At 48.9% G+C, this 18,037-nt stretch overlaps 2 protein-coding genes across 7 annotated transcripts in view; both read left to right on the top strand.

Annotated features, from left to right (window-relative positions):
• Positions 1-8,032, top strand: part of FAM20B (FAM20B, glycosaminoglycan xylosylkinase) — a 48,590-nt gene extending 40,558 nt beyond the window's left edge. For all 6 annotated transcript variants that reach the window (XM_046944377.1, XM_046944378.1, NM_001031268.2 and 3 more), the window contains 3 exons: positions 513-704; positions 2,573-2,632; positions 4,286-8,032. In XM_046944377.1, coding sequence (XP_046800333.1) covers positions 513-704; positions 2,573-2,632; positions 4,286-4,517 — 484 coding nt within the window. In that variant the 3' untranslated portion in view covers positions 4,518-8,032. The remainder of the gene's footprint in view (positions 1-512; positions 705-2,572; positions 2,633-4,285) is intronic.
• Positions 8,033-11,546: 3,514 nt separating this feature from the next.
• On the top strand, positions 11,547-17,799 carry TOR3A (torsin family 3 member A). Its single transcript, XM_422270.7, has 6 exons — positions 11,547-11,951; positions 12,262-12,375; positions 13,017-13,282; positions 13,663-13,835; positions 15,504-15,628; positions 15,877-17,799. Exons 1-6 carry the CDS (start codon positions 11,663-11,665, stop codon positions 16,125-16,127), a joined length of 1,218 nt encoding a protein of 405 aa, XP_422270.2. The 5' UTR covers positions 11,547-11,662; the 3' UTR covers positions 16,128-17,799.
• Positions 17,800-18,037: the final 238 nt, after the last annotated feature.

Genomic DNA, 18,037 nt, shown 5'->3' with positions numbered 1-18,037 from the left:
AAAGAGAAAGAGCATACGTGGGGCCCGTCTCTTGAAGCCAGTGGAGATCATTAGTAACCATGAAGAAGTTATTTGCATTAGTCAGGAAAAACAATCAGGAGGTAGCTGGAAAGCAAGGCCTAGGTGGAAGCAGATCATAGCAGTAGAAATAGACGTGGTACTTGAAATCTGGATGAAATGAGAGCAAACCAGTGACTATGGACATCCATCCATGCTATGAGGCAGCCCAACCACCTGCAAGCAGTGTGTAAGCAAACTGACTTTTTCTGTTGGGAGATGATATGAAACCTTTTATTAGAACCATGGCTTGCTCTGTACAGTAGAGCATTAACACAGGTTTCACTCTTCTGATAACAACTTTGTCTAACTCCTTCTTTTAGAGTCTCCATTTGCTGCACTCAACTTTTCTTTAAGCACTGATGATTGAATACTGAGAGAGCTGTAAATACTTGTGGTGTGCAAGGATGGATCTTTCTCAAAGATTTGGTTTGATTCCTTTTGATGGCCTACAGGTGGGAGTATGATGAAAGCTATTGTGATGCCGTGAAGAAGACTTCACCCTACGACTCGGGCCCCCGGCTGCTAGATATCATTGACACAGCGATATTTGACTACTTAATTGGGAATGCTGACAGGCATCACTATGAGAGTTTTCAGGATGATGAAGGAGCCAGTATGCTTATCCTTCTGGATAATGCCAAAAGGTGAGAGTAAGGGAAATCCTGGTGGCCAGGCCTCAGCAGGTGTGAGGGCACACATTTATCTGCTCTCTGTTTTCTGTCTTTCTCTCACTTATTTTTCCATTAATAATTGCTTTTTGTTTTGTTTTCCCTGGAAATCCAAAGCTTCCTTTCTTAATACTCACCAAATATTAGGAACTTTCAAAGGCTGTGGTACTTTGTGCTTTGCTTATGTAGGTATGATTGTTTTGGGTAAAGCCATAGTCAAACTACAGAAACTCCCGGATTAATCCAGTAGAACTTCTTTACTAAAAGCAGCTTTTAAAGGTTTCTTTGCTTCTCCTACCTCAGAACCCCTCTCAGTTGTATTCTTTTAAGTAACATTAGGTTATAGGATTTGCTATGTGTGAGTGCCATGGTATGAGTGCCAAGCAGATCCCTTTATAATGTCGCTCTGAGTGATTTGGCATTTCGTGCCTTCTGGATCTGTGTGCTGTATCAATAGAAGTTTAAAATGGAGATAGAACTGATACTGAGAGCAAAATATGATAGAGGAGGAAAAACGTACTTTCAGGTATAATAACATGAGGAATGCCACTTTTGCTAAATCACACATTTGAAAGTATTTAAGGGACTTTATAAATCATTTTTTATATAAAACATTAACTGTTATCAGGACAAAAATGAAGTGTGTAGTAGTAACAAGGAGGAACTGATGAGAAGTCCTTCCTGAGGCCAACTTTTACTACTAAGTGTGTGTCTGCTCTTTCCCCATTTCACTTCCATATTATGGATTCCTTTCCTTCTCCCTTCCTTTGCTTCTAATGTGTCTGAAGAAGCTGAGTTGAGCATTTTGTCTTTATATACTCGCCTTTTCAGTAACACTCCTTCAATTATGTCAGCAGGATGTGTTCTACCTTGAGATTGCTAAATTATTGCTGCTTTCAGATGGCTTGAGGTGAATTTGGCATAAAATGGCTTTCTGTATTGCTCCGGCAGTGGGCTGGAAGGATGCTAATTTGTTAGTCCCTGGAAGTGAATATAATAGTTGAGGGTCACAACAAACCTTTCTTTATGGTATGTGCTCATAGTGTTACAAAAACGCTTCTGGTGGGGCTTTACAGGCCAAGAAGTAAATTGATTTTTTGAAAGCTTGGGTAAAATTCTTTCCACTTCTTCGAGATTAGTGTAGGGAAACAGCTTTTTAAAGCCACTAACAACAGAACTGCTGGAGCAGAGTATGCCAGACTCATAGGGTAAGTTATCTCTACTGAGGGGAAAGTTCTTTGTTGAAAGCGATGTTACAAGGGGTGAAACTGGCAAAAGGAAAAAGAAAAAGAGAAAAGAAGAAAAAAAGGAAAAAAAAAAAAAAGGGGGTTTTAGATGGAGGTTAAAATACAATTGAATTCTTTTGGCAGATCTCCCTTAGGAAGTGTGATCATGAAGTGTTAAGCTTGATCTCCGTGTACACTGGACTGTTGATCTAAACTTGTCAGTCTAAACTGGCACGTGGCTGCTGTGTTATTCATTCCCTGTCCAGCTGTGTCAGACAGGCAAAACTCATGCTCTGTGTCCGGAGTACTACTTACTCCTTTCCTCCACTTTACAAGATGAACTCCATTTCTCTACTCCTCTGAAGTTTGTTTCCTGAGGTGCCTTGATGTGATGAAGAGCTAGGTACACTGATGTTTCTTCCGTGTGTCTGGTATGTTAGCTGACACTGTTGAGGGTTATTTCTGTAATTGGTCATGACCTGTTTATATTTTAATTTAAATGATTTGAGCTATTGGAGCGTGAAATTGCCTAGTATTGATTGTTGAGTTCTTTACGAATCTGTTGATGTTGAGAGCAACATTGTGTTCAACTCGTTTACTTCTATTTTTGCTTTGCAGCTTTGGCAACCCTGCCCTGGATGAAAGAAGCATCCTAGCTCCTCTTTATCAGTGCTGCATGTAAGTGAAGTGCAGAGATGCCGTTGACTTTACTTATGCAATTGCTGTCCTTAGATTTGCAATAAAATTACATTTGAAGCTTTCTGGCAACCTGAAAATACTCAGGTACAGTGCTTTCCTGTTTTGAAGTGCTGTGTTTGTTTGATGTGTTGTCAGCGCTCAGGAGACTGAGAAATGCATTTTTATTAAGGCAGTAAATCAGGTGCTATAGGAAGCAGTCTCACCTCCAGGTCATTGGTTCACATCTGTCCTTAGTCAGTATGGCAGGTACTTTGCATCTGCGGCTGTCTGCATCCAGCTTCTGCTGAATGGAAGTTCACATCACAGTTACAGTTCTCCCTGACAGAAACTAAGACCTCAGTGTGTCTGGCAACTGCCTTCATTTCCAGGTGTTCTTTCTAAGTGAGACTGTAGCACTGCTCAGGGTGAGCCTTGCAAAATGGCTTTCAATTTTTGCAGGTTTTTGTTTTCAGCCTTGTAAACTGTGTATTTGCTCTTTTCTTTTTGATGCCTGCAGGCAGTTATTTCTGTTGTCCCCTCTCTCACCAGGCCATTGCTGCTTCTCATTAACTAGTAGTAGATGCAAGTACCAGTAAGAAGCGTACAGTTATATCTGTTTCCTGCAGCTGTTCCTTCAAGATAACATTGACCCCTTTAGACCTGCCGAAATAAACCTCTAGCTGAGAGTTCTTTGAGGCTGTTTGTGGATGGTAATGTCTCCTGAATCCCTCGGGGCCTGGGAAACCTGGGAGCTCTGCAGAAAGCCTGAGCTCTCACCCCCACTTGCTCCAAGCAGAGCTCTGTGCGTGCTACAGCACACCTGACCTACATTCTGAAACATTTCTGCAGAAGTCATAGGAAGAACAATTAAACTAATGCTTTTCAGATTCTTCAGTCTTCTTGTGCTAATTTTAAATGCATTTTTAATTTCCTGTTTTATGAGAATCTTTTGGAATCTTTCATGTAGAGTCTTTGAAACACAACCAGAAGAGAAGTTTGTTCAACAGACTTTGTGATTGCCTGCTTTTCAGATACCCTTTCTTCTGATACCAGGCAAATGCCACTATAAAAAGCCGTATGCTGAATTGTTTTAACTACTGGCTTGTTATAACACTTACTTGCATTGCCTGTTTCCTTAGAGTCCATCAAAAGCAAAAGAGTTTAGACCAGTGATTCTAAACCACAAAAAAGTTAATGGTAATTAAAGCAGAAAGATCGTTGACGTGTTTGCTTTCTGTGGAAGTTCAGTGACACATTTTGACAGACTTGTGTCCTTTGTGATTCATTGCTGATCAGTGATGTTCTTCCTGAGGTAGCGTGAGTTTCGTTTTTGCATTAACAGCCAGACTATTGATTTTGTGTTTGGAACTTTGTCCAGAAGGCCTCAGGGCTGGAGAAGTTCCCTACTAGGAGCTGAAAGTGTTCCTGTATAACATAAGAATTATGTCACATTAGATAATTGCTTTTTCACTGCAAGTTACACCTGGATATATTGCCCGTGCTGCAGTTATATCTGGGCCCTGCTATTCCTAAGCCATTTTTGTAGATGAAATCATCATGTGACAGGCTCCCTCAAGAGGCTGGCCTTAGCTATTGCTGATGGGACTTTAACCGGACAGTGGTACGATGACGTGTTTTGTTTTTCTTCTGCAGCATCCGAGTTTCTACCTGGAACAGGCTTAATTACCTGAAGAATGGAGTGCTGAAGTCTGCCTTAAAAACTGCTATGTCGCATGACCCCATCTCACCAGTGCTTTCTGACCCTCATCTGGATGCCCTAGACCAGCGGCTTCTCAGCATTCTGGCTACAGTGAAGCAGTGCACAGACCAGTTTGGGCCAGATGTTGTGCTGGTGGAAGACAGGATGACACTGTCTCATTTGTAATTGTAGTGGAACACAGATGAAACTCCCTTTTTAAGAAACAAACAAACAAACAAAAAAAAAAGAGAGAGAGAAAGAAAAACAGCACAATCAGTTCTGAAAGGCTGTGGCCAAGAGGGACTGAAATGAACAGGAAAGCTTCCGAGCCAGAGAAACAGAGGTGATGCTGGCTTTTACCTTGGGCTGACAACAGTGAGAGGTGGGAAGTTTGAGCCTTGCACGGCTCAGTACCTGTAAGGGCATCATGGCCATTGTGGTGTGTCCATTGCCGGCAGTGGACGTTGCACTGGATAAAAATGGCTCTCGGTGTTGGTGGAATTGTATGGAATACAGACACTAATGTGTGGACTGATTTTAGAGGGGACAAATGGAGATGAACAGTCTGATCTTCCTCCCTTCTCTTCCCCACATACGGTCTTGCGAGTTTTGTTTGATTCAGGGTTGTACATAATCAGCTGTGAGCTGGTTAGGTATTTTACTGTTTCTTTAGAAAATGAGGAACTGGTGAATAAAATAATTATTAGACTGAATAGTTGCACCCCTCACGGGGTGGGAGGCTCTTCGGAATGCCATTAGGGGTTGGAGAGGTGACCTCTTAGCTCAGTTGCCCTCCATAAGAACTGGGAAAGGGGGTTGCCTCTTGTGATAACGTTTCAGTTTTATCACTGAAGTCCTATCAAAGATTTATGCACAGGGTTGAAGACTTAGAGGAGGACAGGGTGGTTACAAGCACTTGAAGGTTAAGGAGTTAAAATAGTTCCCACATGTCCTTCACCGTTTCCCATTTGTAAGGAACCTGGCAAGGTCTGAGTTAGGGAAACACCCCTCCAGTCCTATGTTAATATTAACCAAATTTTTATTATATTGTAGCTGAGGAGGAGGAGGACAGAGTCTGTCCTTGGAAGCAGATTCCGTTTAGCGAAGTCGTGCTGCTTACTGCATGCCCTGTTTAATTTGGAGAATCTGGATGTGCCATGCTGCTGAAAAAGAGGTATATTGATGGACTTCCCAGTAACCTGCAGCCATGGGAAGGGCCCCGAGGGGTGGAAAGAACCCTGAGCTAATCTCACATGGAGAGAGCTTCTTGCTGCTGTCAGCACGGCTCAGTGCTGCCGTTCTGTGGAGCACCAGCAGTTTTTCAGGCCCACCTTCTGCCTGGACTGTCTCATGGCTGAGCTCTGAAGCTGCGAGCACTTGCAGTAAGAATTCTGCCTTGCCCAGCTGCTTTCTGCAACCCACACTGCTATGCTGACAGGAGGGTGGCCATCCTGGAGTCCTGTTCCTGATGGTTTTGCTGTAAGGTGAGGAATTGTCTGTGCCAGTTGGCTTTGCAGAGCGGACGAGCAGCACTCCTCTGTGCTTGTCCTGTCATCCCTCAGCACTGGGTCAGTCTGCACTGCAGATGAGCTTGTGCCCATTGAAACTTGTCACGCTTGTGGTAGGTCTGAACCTGTCTCCAGAAGGGAAACAGCTTCCGTCCTACTTCCAAATTTACCAACTTCACATCAGTTTTCAGTTCAGACAGTACGGACCTCAGAAGTAAGGAAATGGATCACTTCCCAAAGTGATCACATATCATTGGATTTATGAGCTAGAGCAGCAGAATGTCAGCTTAAGACCTTTTTCTTGATTTGTCTGTCAAAATCTTTCTAGCTCTGCAGCAGGGTGACAGGCAGATAAGATGAAGAGCTGCTTCCTGTTGCTTGCACCTGCTGCCATACCTGATCAAAGAGGTGTTAGTGAAAGAGTTTATTTTTAAAAGGAATTCAGTTTGAAGTCTTTGTACTGCCTGAGCAGAGTATCTCGAAAGCAGAATGCAGCTGTTTTCCTGAAATTGGCTTTTATGTTCTTCTAGACGTCTTTCAGACTTGGCCACAACACAGACTCACCTCACAGTCAGGTTTGGAGCTAGAATGACTTATTGGTGGTGCTAGTTAAGGCTAACACACAGCCAGTTTTTGGACGCCGGTGTTAAACTGGTGCCTGTTTATTGCTGCACAGGAAAATGTAATACGTGCACTACAAGCCATGGTCCTTTGTGCATGTAGGCAGTGTGGGCAGTGCCTTGTGTGTCCCCTTAGCACAGAGCCAGGGGCTGGTAGCTGGGTGTGAGCAGGGGCAGGAGCTGCCGAGGGCTGACCTGTCCATCACTGCCTGCCCTGCCGTGCCCTGTGGGCAGGTGTGAGCTGCTGGGGCTCACACTGCTGGAGGTACTGTGGGCAGCAGGTGGCTAGTGAATGCTTTCATTCTGAAGCAGAAGAGGCTTATACCGAGGCATTTGGATGTAAGCTTGTTTCCCAAAAAGTTCAAGAGGGTTTACACAAATGGGGAGACTGTAAAGCACATTGGGTTTATTTTTTTACTCTTTTTTTTTTTTTTTGAGCACTTAATATTTTGGGCTGGATCTACAAAAATCTGAAGTTTTGATTTGACCACTCTTAGTCATTTACGTTTGACTTGAACCACAGATTTCAAAAAAGCATCTCTGTCTTTATGAAATGAGATTAATGTTCAGTGCTTATGCTTTGTATGTCATGGGCTTCTACACCAAAGCTTTTGCAGTCAGATCAGTCTTGGGGATGAGTTTTCCATCAGTATGTATATCAAAGATTTAAAGCAGTGTATTGGTTTAGTTGTAAGCAAAGGCCATGAAATCAAGCATCGTAATTTAGAAGTAAGCAGGAGATAGGTGCTTTCTTTTTCTCTTTTTGTATTTGTGTCATATTGATGCTTCTGGTCACTATAAGCACTGCTGGAGCGTGGTGTTCTGCAGCAGGGAGGAAGAATCAATTCCTCTCTTACCCCAAATCAGGAAGATCCAATTTTGGCATTGTGATAATCTCTGGTGCTTTGGCAGCAATCATTGTTATGTTTGAATATGGAACCCTGAGAAATGTTAAACTCAATTGTAACCATTGCAAAGGAAATAAGCAGCAGCATCCACATGCAAACCAGAATCTGCTTGAATCTCTGAAAGTAGTGCCACTTGTGAGACAGGAGCTATGTTCTGAAGTCGATGAGGGTTTTGTGGCACTTCTAATTCTTGTTCACTTTGCACACTGTAATTCCTGGCTCCAGATGTTACGAAACGGTTCTGTCGTGGATGTTAGTAATATCAGAGCGCTCGAAGCACAGAAATCAAGAACTAATTAAAAAGAAACAGCAGATGGCTGATGATGCTCTATCTCTTCCTTCCTAAGTCAGCGCTGGGGCTGGAGGAGCCCCTGAGACTGGCTCCTCTTCCAGCAGCTAGTGAACTGGAGTGTGTCTTGCCAAACAAACTTCAACTGAAAAATAATAATTTATTAAGAAGGTAATTTATTTGCTGTGGCAGTTGGAGCAAGATGCTTGAAACAGACACCCCTGTTGGAGCTGTCAGAGGATTGCCCCTGGGAGCAGCTGCACAAATGGAGGTTGCTAATAAGAAAACAGAGTGCAATCACAACTTTCTACTTGTATCCCCCAGGGTTGGGTTCTGCATAAAGGAACATTGTGTGAATAAAGATTTTAATAAAGCAGTGCTGATGGATTGTTTAAGTCTCTCTCCCGGCCCGCCCCCTTCCCCTCATTCCAGCGTGTACTGAGTTGAATGTTTGAATTGTTTTGCTGCTGGTGTTTCATGGTTGTTCCTTCACTGATACTTATCAGTGGTGTTTATTCCAGAAGTGTATTTTCGAGAGTGGGGCCATATGTGCAGCTTGGTTGGAAGAGCTGGTAAGGGAAGATCGTGCTTAAGAAGAGTGTTCCAAAGCGATGCTAAACAAAACATACCTAGGCTTAAATGGTCTTTGGAGAGAAAATGTTTGTTTGTTTGTTCTTTGCTTTAGAAAATGCATTCCAGGGCCCTGCTTGTGCCAAGCATCCAGGCTGATGTCTTGGTTGTGTCCCACTAGGCTGGATTTGTTGTACAGAGCAAGGAGTGTGTATTCATTTGGCAACAGATGCATATAGAATTGGCATGCATTTGTGGTTGGCTTCCCTGGGCTCTTACTGAAGCCCTGTTATGAGAGGGGGCAAATAAACAGCTATCAAAGATCTGTTCCCACAGAGCACAGGGACTGACCTAGCTGGATCAGAGCTTGTTTTTGTAATAATAAAACAGCTGTGAGCATTTCAGAGGCAGGAGGTGATGCTCACAGCTCTCAGTGTCAGGCATCTGAAAGCAAAAGAAGCCACTGGGAGCTGCTGTGTCCTCGTGACCTCTGCATGAGCTGTGCTGGCCCACGGCTTTGGGGACAGGCGTGCCCCAAAATGGCCAAGGCTCTGTGCTTGTGGAAATGCAGCGCTGGTCTCTGACCTGGCCTGGAGCACCAGCAGCATTGCCATGCTAAGCCACCAGAAGCTCCGACTTTTTCTTAAATTGCATTTTCTCAGTTGAAACCTTGGAATTCAGCATTGCTGATTTCTGTAAGGAGTGGTTTGGGATTGAATGTTTGTTGCTGGGAGCAGTCCTGGGGTTTTCATAGCTCCCAGCATGGCCTGGTGAGGTTTTCATGTCTCCTATTTCTCTCTGTGAGATGTCAGTTTACTTCATGAATGGGACGCAGTTCTTGCTTTGTATATAAGCAGGTCAATAACTGGTAAACGTTGCAGATGCTTTTAAGTTTTGAAAGGCTGAAATAGCTCATCTTGAGAGTTTTTATGGCTGCGCTGTTGTATTGATCCTGTGTAATTGTGGTGCGGTTGGGCCTCCTTTACTCCAGATCTCCTTTTACTTACTGATTGAAAGCATAGAGGGATGGATGCTCGGCACTTTCCCATCCAGCAGATACAGCTGTAGGATAAAATCGTGAGGGCGAGCTTTGCTCTGAGTGCTTGCACCAGCTTGCTAGGAGTGCTGAATAAGGCAGACGTAACCACACTTTTTGCAGTGCTGTTCTTCCGTTCTCTTTAGATGCTCTGCAGTGTGAGGCCCAGCCTGACCCGAGATGGTGGGTTTTTAATCAGATGGATATCACTCACCGGGACTGCTGTGGAATAACGCGCAGTGAGGCAAAAGTCACACATCCCCATGTTATGCTGGGACTGGGCAAACCCCAGCTGCTGTCTTCCTCCCGTGAGACCAGCTGAAGGCTAGCAATACTACAGCAAACCCCCGAGACTCAGCAGAGGGAGGAAAAAAGCCATGAAGTCCCAGAAAGCTGCACCAGGGCACTGAGTGCTGTGCTTCCCAAGCCAGGTATGAGCCACTTGGTCCACCCTTCTGCACGCTCCCATCTAGTCCTTGGGCATCGCTTCCTGCCTGAGGCCCTGCAGAGGGAACTGAATTATTCAGGAAGGGTGAATTTTTGTTGGTTTTTTTTTTCCCCTCATGCTACTTCATTTTATTTTGCTTCAGTGCCTTTTTAACCTCAGAGCCTGGTCGGACAGGGTGTATGTAGTTGGCAGATTACTGAACAGCAACTCTCCTTTCCCCTCTAGCTCTTGCAGTGTGCCACGCTTAAGTGAAGGTGACATCCCAGGAGCTGTGCTGTAGCACTGTGGGGCTGGTGTTGCTGTGGGACGGTCGTTTCAGCTTTCCCAGTATATTTTTCAAACCCTTTTCTTTCAGAACATGGAAGCATCTGATTCTCTGTGTGAAGCCTGTCTCTTCTGATAGGCTCTTCTCAGCTGATGGCACTGTGGCTACAATGCTTTTAATTTTGATTATTTTTTTAATGTGCACTGATGTTAGTTCTGTTCTAGGTGTAGTAACTAGTGTTAAGGTTTTAGCCTCACAAATTATTCTTTAAGCTGGAGCAATTATGTTAAATCAACACAGTATCTTTCTGGTGCAGGTTTGCAGTATTTATAGCCACCTGTAGATGGAGATGTGCTCCGTGCCACGCAGTGGTGGTGCTGGAATCCTGCTCCCCATCACCTGGACAAACTGCATTTCAGGATCCACTTCATTTTCCTTGAGATAAACTTGACATTCACTCGTGTCTGAAGCAGCACATCTCGGCCTTGTCTCGGTTAGGGTAAGTTGTGGGCGTCCTGATGCTCACCAACTCGGGTAGTTGTTGGTTCCTTACAGTAAACCAGCAGTGGGTACAGCCTGGGGTAGAATGCAAGTTACAGGTGGCTCATCCACTTCTCATCTCCCCCACACAGCTGAGCGTGCACTTGGCGTGACAGCACTGACTGCTCCTCCTTTAGAGGGCAGAAGAGTGCCCTTCCTCTACTATGGCCTCCCAAAACCAAACCCGGGCTTTGCTCGTGGTCCCGTAGTCTCCTGCTTTAGTGAGAGCAGCCAGCCCTAAGGCCTGGCAGCCCGCAGCTGCCCTGTACGGCTCGTTGCTTTAGCAGCTTGCTGAAGAAAACTGCTTGGTGGTGGTAATGGGTCGTGCTGCCGTTCTCTGACGTGATTTCATGGTGGTTGTGTGCTGATTCGAACTTTGTTCCTGGCTGCTTGCGTGGAGCCCACCCCAGCTGCTGCTGTTGGGATGCACTGGTGTGCAAAGATGCGCTGCTGTAAGAGTTACTGAGTGGAACCTTAGTGTAGATAAGGAATGCCGCACAGCAAACCCATCCCAGAGCCGGCGACAAAATCTTTCCTCCCACAGCCTCGATCTGCGGGCTCAACCCCAGGAGCGCCTCGCAGCTGTCGTGCTGCCGGCCTGAGTCCGTTTGCGCCCCTTGTCATTTCTGTGCCCCTTGGAAACGGCCCCGCCGAGCAGCACGGCCAGCTGCGTGCCGGGAACGGCGAGCCCGGAGGCAGGCAGGGCGCTGCCCGAAGCCCCACCTCGTGTCTGTGGCATCATCTGAGCGGTTTGATCTGCTCGCGTTTCATCTGCAGTCACGTTTTCCTGCTAAACTCACACCCGAGCACGCCGCAGGGAAAGTCCTATCCCCAGAAACAAAACCCGCCTGTGGGAGTGCTCAGCGGCAGCTGTGCGGGGCTGCCCGGCTCACACGAGCCGTCCCCGCGCCGCGCCTCCAGCTGTGCGCAGAGCGGCCGTCCCCGGGGCCGGGTTTTGCCGCGTGCTGCTGGAGGAGGAGCCGATCCCGGCGCAGAGAGGCAGGCCGTCCTGCCCGGGCTCAGCCGGCCGTGCCCCTGACCAGCGTGTTTCGCCGCCGCAGGAAGTGAGCTCACGGCTCCGGAGCTCCGAAGGGAGGACGGGAGCCCGCGGGCACCCAGCCCGGCTGGGCAGAGGGTCCGCGCGGCCATGGGTCGGGGCACGCCGCTGTCTTGCCTGGGGCCGGCCTGCTGCCTGCTGCTGCTGCTGGGGGACTACGGGGCACTGGGGAGCCGTGGGAAGCAGCGGGGGCCGCTGGAGGAGCGCCAGAGCGCCGTAACGGAGGCGGCACCGTGGGGCAGAGCGAGGTACGAGGCGGTGAAGAAGCAGCTGGGAGCCGTGGGAGCTCTCTCCAAGCAGTACTGGCAGTACCTGGCTTGCAAGGTGTGGCAGGAGGGCTGCGAGAAGGAGGAAGAGGAAAAGACCAGCCGCGGCCCAGGTAAGCTCCTTCCTCTCTCGTGCCTGGGGAACAGTAGTGGGGTCTGCACCACGAGCTCCCACGGGCTCTGTGGGGAGGGACTCCCCATTGCTCAGCATGCACTGTGCTGGGGAGGGAAGTGTGCCCATGCCCACCCTGGCTCTGTCCCTTGTGCACCCGACTGCCATGGAACCAGCTGCAGCTCGTCATCCCTCTCCCCATCTGCTTCCCTGCACCTGGGCAGGGTGGCAGTTAGGCAGTTAACTTGGCAACACCTGCGTGCCTGTGCACAGTGCAAGAATGAGGTTTGTCTCTGCTCCGACCTTTCCAGGCTGGAGCTTGCCTCTGGTGGGCCAGGATTACCTGGAGATCCTCTCTGCCTGGTACTGCAGTTTTGGCAAGTGCTGCAAGACAGGAGACTGCCGGATCATCAACAACATCACAGGTGGGTGCTGCAGTCTCCTCTGCTGTTGTCGTTCTTCTAAAAAGTCTATTTTAGCAAGTGATGCATGTAAAAGGCATTTCTGGGGGGAGGAGGGGCTGAGCCACGTCCTGCTTCTCATCACTCATTTGCAGTTCTTGGACTGCAAGAAAGCATGCTCAGTGCACTGCTGTGGTTTGCAGCAGCCCTGCCTTCACCTGGCAGTTCCATGTGCACAGGGATCTATTTGGCCCCAGGTGTCCCAGGACCCGTGTGCAAGCCCATGCAGGTGTCACTCATTTGCTATCCCTGAAACTTCTGCTTTCCATACAGTCTGCTGGGTGGTACGTGGAGCTCAGGAAATACTACAGAAAGCATTGGGGCTTCAGTGCCCTGTGTAGTCATCAAGTGCTTCCTCCTATTTCCAAAGGGAAAAAGGAGTCAGCGGAAGATCTGTGTCTTTTTGCAGTCAGTGGCAAATATGAGCAGGGCACAGGATTTGTGAGCATCCTGCCTTGTTAACACTGCACCAGCTCAAGGCTCCTCTTGGACACGAGTCCCATCAGCAGGGCTGTGTGGGCTTGGTGCTGTGCAACATCTTATATTCCCAGCAGCAGCAACTGGGCTTCTAGGTTAAGGCTGAGTTTTTGCTGTATTCCCTTCAGGGCTAGAACTGGACCTCCATGAGCAGCTCCACGGGCAGCACTTGGCCAAAGAAGTTGTCATCCGGGCCGTGCGAGGGTTCCTGCAGAGCCCACAGCCACAGAAGGCTCTGGTCCTCTCCTTCCACGGCTGGTCTGGCACAGGCAAGAACTTTGTGGCCCGCATGGTGGCTGCTCACCTGTACCGGGACGGGCTGAAGAGTGAATGCGTCAGGGTGTTCATCGCGCTCTTCCACTTTCCCCACCACAAGTATGTGGACTCCTACAAGGTGAGAGCTGGTGACGTGCTGTCTTGGTGTGCTGGGTCTAGCTGGGATGGAGTTGGGTTTTTTTCATATCAGGTGCACTGTGTTGTGTTGGGTTTGTGAGTGAAGCAGAGCTAATAACACCGGTGTTCTAGCGTTTGCTGAGCTGTGTGCACACTGCTTCAAGATTTTCTGTTCTTCCCACTCTGCCCCTTAGCTAGTAGGTTGGGGGTGCACAAGAAACTGGGAAGAGGTACAAAAGGGACAGCTCACCAAAGGGATGTCCCGTATATCATCGTGCTCAGCACTAAAAGCTGAGGGGAAGGGGTCCGGGGTAGGCTCAGTCCCCATGCCATCTCCTGGTGGCGGACACCTCACTCCTGCCTGAAACCCCTGTTCTGCAGGTTCAGCTGGAGAAGCAGATAAGTGAGACTGTGCAGCTCTGTGAGCAGTCACTGTTCATCTTCGATGAGGCAGAGAAACTTCATTCTGGCCTCCTGGATGTCATCAAGCCCTTCATGGCTCGCTCTGACAAGGGCCAGCAAGATAACCGGAGATCCATCTTCCTCTTCCTCAGGTAATTTTTGGGCTTCCAAAGACGTGGGGAGGGACAAAGCCCCTGAAAGTGTGTGATATGAGGGGCTTGGAATGCAGAGGTGAGGGAAGAGATGCCGGCTCTTCCAAAGGGCGGTTGCCTCCATGGTCAGCTTTCCTTGTTGTTGCTGGGAGCTGAGGCCTAGCTGAGCTGCCGCCTTGGCACCAGTGGGTTTCGGAGGTAATGTGGTGTCATCCTGCATCTTGTATGGCTGAGGAGGGAGATCCTGCACTGCAGGGAGTACAGCCAGGACTGCAGGTCCTTGTGGGACATGGCTGTGCCATGTGGAGAGGTCCCACTTGACTGGCCTGGTATGTGGGGAAACTGTATTCAGTTCCCCCCTCTGTCTGAAAGGGAAGTTGTACTCCCACCTTGTGCCATCCAGGCAAGTGTGCAGGCCTCCAAGCTCAGGTTCCCTAGGGAAGCTTCTCTGCTCATAGAAGACCTGACTCTGGACCTGGTGCTGCAGGGCTGACCCACTTGTGTCCTCCTGTCCACTCTGGACAGAGTAGGCATGCTGCCAGCTGTGTGGAGCTGCCCTGGTCCACCTACCTGGCATGCTGCACAGCCCCAGTGTCCACATCAGCCCCTTTGTGTCCCAAAGCAGAGGGAGCAGGGCGTCTTGAACTGCAGCAGTGTGTAATCAGTCCTGGGGGCTTTCGTCATGCCTGGTGGCAGTGTGACACGGACCTGTTATCGCAGGGCTGGCTCTGGCCCAGGCCTTGTCTGGATGTGGTCTGGATTTGCAGCTGTGGCTGGGCTTGGGTGGTGGGAGCAGATGGCCACCGCTCAGCCACAGGAAGCAGGATGGGTTCGAGCTGTGCTGGCAAGGTGGCAAAGGGAGGTGGTGATGGCTTCTTTGTTTTGCTTCCCCTCCATCTGTGGGATGGGTCTGAAGTCTCTGACACATGAGGAAAGATAGGTATGAGACCCAAGTCCCCCACACAGAATCACAAAATCATTTGAACTGGAAGGGACCTTTAGAGGTTGTCTGGCCCAACTCCCTTGCAGTGAACAGGGATGTCTACAGTTAATCAGGTGCTCAGAGCCCCATCCATCCTTACCTTGGGTGTCTCCAAGGATAAGGCTTCCACCACATCTCTGGGCAACCCCAGCTGGTTCCCAGCATCACCAGCTCCCTGGTAGGAGGGTGCTCAGATCAGGGGCTGCCTTCTGAGGTGTGGGGGCTGCCCTGGGAGCCTCAATGGCTGCCCAGACCCTGCATCCCCTACCAGGCAGGGTCCCTGTCCTGGCCCTTTTCTTCTCATGGGACTCCTGCCATGTATTCTGCCCTCTGGCCTGGACTTGGCAGTGGCTCACTGAGGGTTTGCTGTGGAGCCAAGTGTCACGTGAGGGGTCAGTGGCTTCCCAGACAGGGCAGGGTACTGACAGAAACTGAGGTTCTGTTGGCTCCTGGCCCCACCTGGGAGAGCAAGCAGCTGCCCCAGGCCTGGGCTGGCAAGATGGAAGATAGCTGTGCAGATTCCTTCAGAACACCATTCATCTGTGCGAATGTTTCAGGTGCCGATTGGGCAGTGATTGCTTTGTTGTACACAGAACTGCTGAGCTCTGCCTATAGAGGACGCTGCTGGCAGCTCTGAGCAGTTCGAGCCTGGCAGCATGGTGCAGTGACTTCTCTTCTGTCTGCAGCAATATTGGTGGCAGTGCCATCAACGAGGTTGCCCTGGACTTCTGGCGAGCTGGACGGGCACGGGAGGAGATCCCCATGGAGCTCCTGGAGCAGCAGCTGCGGCTGGAGATGCTGCAGCTTGCAGGTAGGAGCTGGGTGCTGCAGCAGACGGCCTGCCCAGTCACAAACCTGCCCCTGAGCACCAGGGTGGGGCTTTCTTATGAGGAGCTTTGTGCTGCAGGAGCATCTGGAGAAGTGCTGTGTACCTTTTCTTTCTTCCACGTAGCTCAGCCTAGTGAGCATGGCCGCAAGGCACATGGGAAGAGGAGCTGAGTTGTTGAGGTGCCAGCTCTCCGGTGGCTGAAGCTTGCTTTGTCTTGCTTTTTGCTGCAGAGAACGGTTATGCCCACAGCCGCCTCCTTGAAGAGAACCTTGTTGATTTCTTTGTGCCATTCCTGCCTCTGGAGTACCACCACGTGAAGCTCTGCGCACGGGACGCGTTCCTGGCCCGTGGACTTCCCTACACAGAGGCAGCCCTTGATGAGGTTGCCAGGATGATGGTGTTTGTCCCCAAAGAGGAGAAGCTTTTCTCTGCACAGGGCTGTAAATCTGTATCACAGCGCATCAATTACTTCATTCCTTGAACACCAGGTGGGACTACATCCCTGGTGAAGGTGATTCCATACACCAGGAGCTGCTCTCCTTGCACAAGGTCAGGCAAGCAGATCACCCCCTACGCAGGGGCAGAAACTGAACTCCAGTGAGGGCTGCTCATAGGGAAGGCAGTGTGCCCTGCCCAACTTTACGGTTGGGGTTGGCAGCAGGCTGAGCTCAGCTGGGTTTTTAAGTCTATGTGGTGTTTCTCACTCCTTCCTTCTACCCTGAAGCAGTGATTCGGTTGTGCTGACAGATGCTTAGTTTCATGTGAGCGGGGGTATCATCAGTTTGTTGCCACTTAGTGAAGGCCTGGGCCAGACTGATCCAGCAGAAGCCATGGCTTCATTCCTGTCCGCAGCTTCCTTGGTCACGTGCAGAAAATTACTGCTTCATCTCCACTGGAGATGTTAAATCTACAGCCTTTTGCTTTGGAGTGACCTTCCCTCCCCTCTCTTGGTCTTTCGTTCCACGGAAACAGCTGTGGGATGAGGTGAGCTCCTGCTGGATCACTTCTCAGAGCCATCTGGTGAAGAGCATGTTTGCTGCATTGCAGGAACTGGTTTGGGGAGAGACAGACATGGGCAAAGGGCAGCTGAGGAGGACGGTGGGTGAAAGAACAGGTTGCAATTGAATTCTGGTTTTCAGAGCTGGAATAAGATAGTTTTTTCCCCCCACGTTGCACGTTTCCCCCCCCCCCCATGTTGCACGCTATGGGGTTTTGGCTGGTATCAGCATTACTCCACCAAGGGGCTGTTTGCTGTCTGGGTACTTGCCAGGTGATAAGAATGTTAGGGCAGGACCAAAATATGTCAACAGTGATACTGGAATCGCTTTGTGACCTCTAGGTCAAAACTCCCTTCCAACACAGCTGCTGCACAGTGAGGTGAATCAGCAGCTGCCAAGGACGGCTCAGCTACCTCATGTGCGGACCTTTGATCTATTTTAAGCTTGGAATCTCTCAGCAGTGCCAGTGATGAGCAGCACAACTCCATGGACACTGCTCTGCAGCCTCTGAGCTCGCAGATCTAATCTAATGAGGCTGTGTGGTCCAAGGCCGGGAGGCAGCTGCTCATCTTGCTTCTCTCTGTACAAAGTTAGCTTAAGGCTGGCTACTGACTCGAGGCTGGACCTGAGTGCTACGTCTACTTTTATCAGGCACTGCTCAGAGTTGGTTTATGGATGGTCATTTCATCACACACATCAGTCCTGGAAACAGCAGAGAGGTGCCCAAGGGAAGGCAGCTCTTCAGTGAGGATGCAGCCCTGCAGAACAGCACAGTTCAGGCTCTGCTTTACAACCAGCTGATCTGCTTGGTCTCTTGTGTAAGCCAGCGTGAGGTCTGCAGGGTTTTGGTGTTTTGAGTAACTGGCTTTGGGTTGGTACAGTGCAGGTTAAAACATGCTTTAAAAAAATAAAGCAATGTCTAGGCAAGGGTTTTTTTTTTTTTTTGCCAATAAAATATTGCAACCTTTATTTAAAACAAAATGCAAATTGGCAAAACTTTGTGGAACGACAGGCAAAGAGGCCCTTCCAAGGGCCTTATTTACATCAAGTTTAACACTGTTCGCAGTTCACAGTCAGACGATAGTGAGAGAATTAAATTAGAAAAACAACCAAAATATATTACAATAACAATTAAAAACAAAACAGTTGACAACACTGTAGAGTGATCGGTGATTAATGTGTTTGATTTAATCCATTCCTGCCCTCTGTGAGTTCAGTACTGATACCCACAGCACGCCATGCTGAGCGGGCTCTACACCCTCGTGCACAGCAGCCTCGCAGGGAAGATGACCTCCTTTGGTACAGGCGTATCTCATCTTGCAGGCACTGCAGATACATCCCAGAAGCTGTTACTTCCTACCACCAAGGAATAGGCTGAGGGTTTGTTCTACAC

Source organism: Gallus gallus, chromosome 8 (genome assembly GCF_016699485.2).
Source record: "Gallus gallus isolate bGalGal1 chromosome 8, bGalGal1.mat.broiler.GRCg7b, whole genome shotgun sequence".
Classification (NCBI taxonomy): Eukaryota; Metazoa; Chordata; class Aves; order Galliformes; family Phasianidae; genus Gallus; species Gallus gallus.
This window is presented reverse-complemented; position numbering and strand designations above follow the sequence as displayed.

Excerpts from the sequence above, each read along its gene's own strand:
- TOR3A (XM_422270.7), top strand. The coding sequence starts at position 11,663 with ATGGGTCGGGGCACGCCGCTGTCTTGCCTGGGGCCGGCCTGCTGCCTG. Across the intron at positions 12,376-13,016 it reads GATCATCAACAACATCACAG|GGCTAGAACTGGACCTCCAT; the intron begins GTGGGTGCTGCA and ends TATTCCCTTCAG. Across the intron at positions 13,836-15,503 it reads TCCATCTTCCTCTTCCTCAG|CAATATTGGTGGCAGTGCCA; the intron begins GTAATTTTTGGG and ends TTCTGTCTGCAG.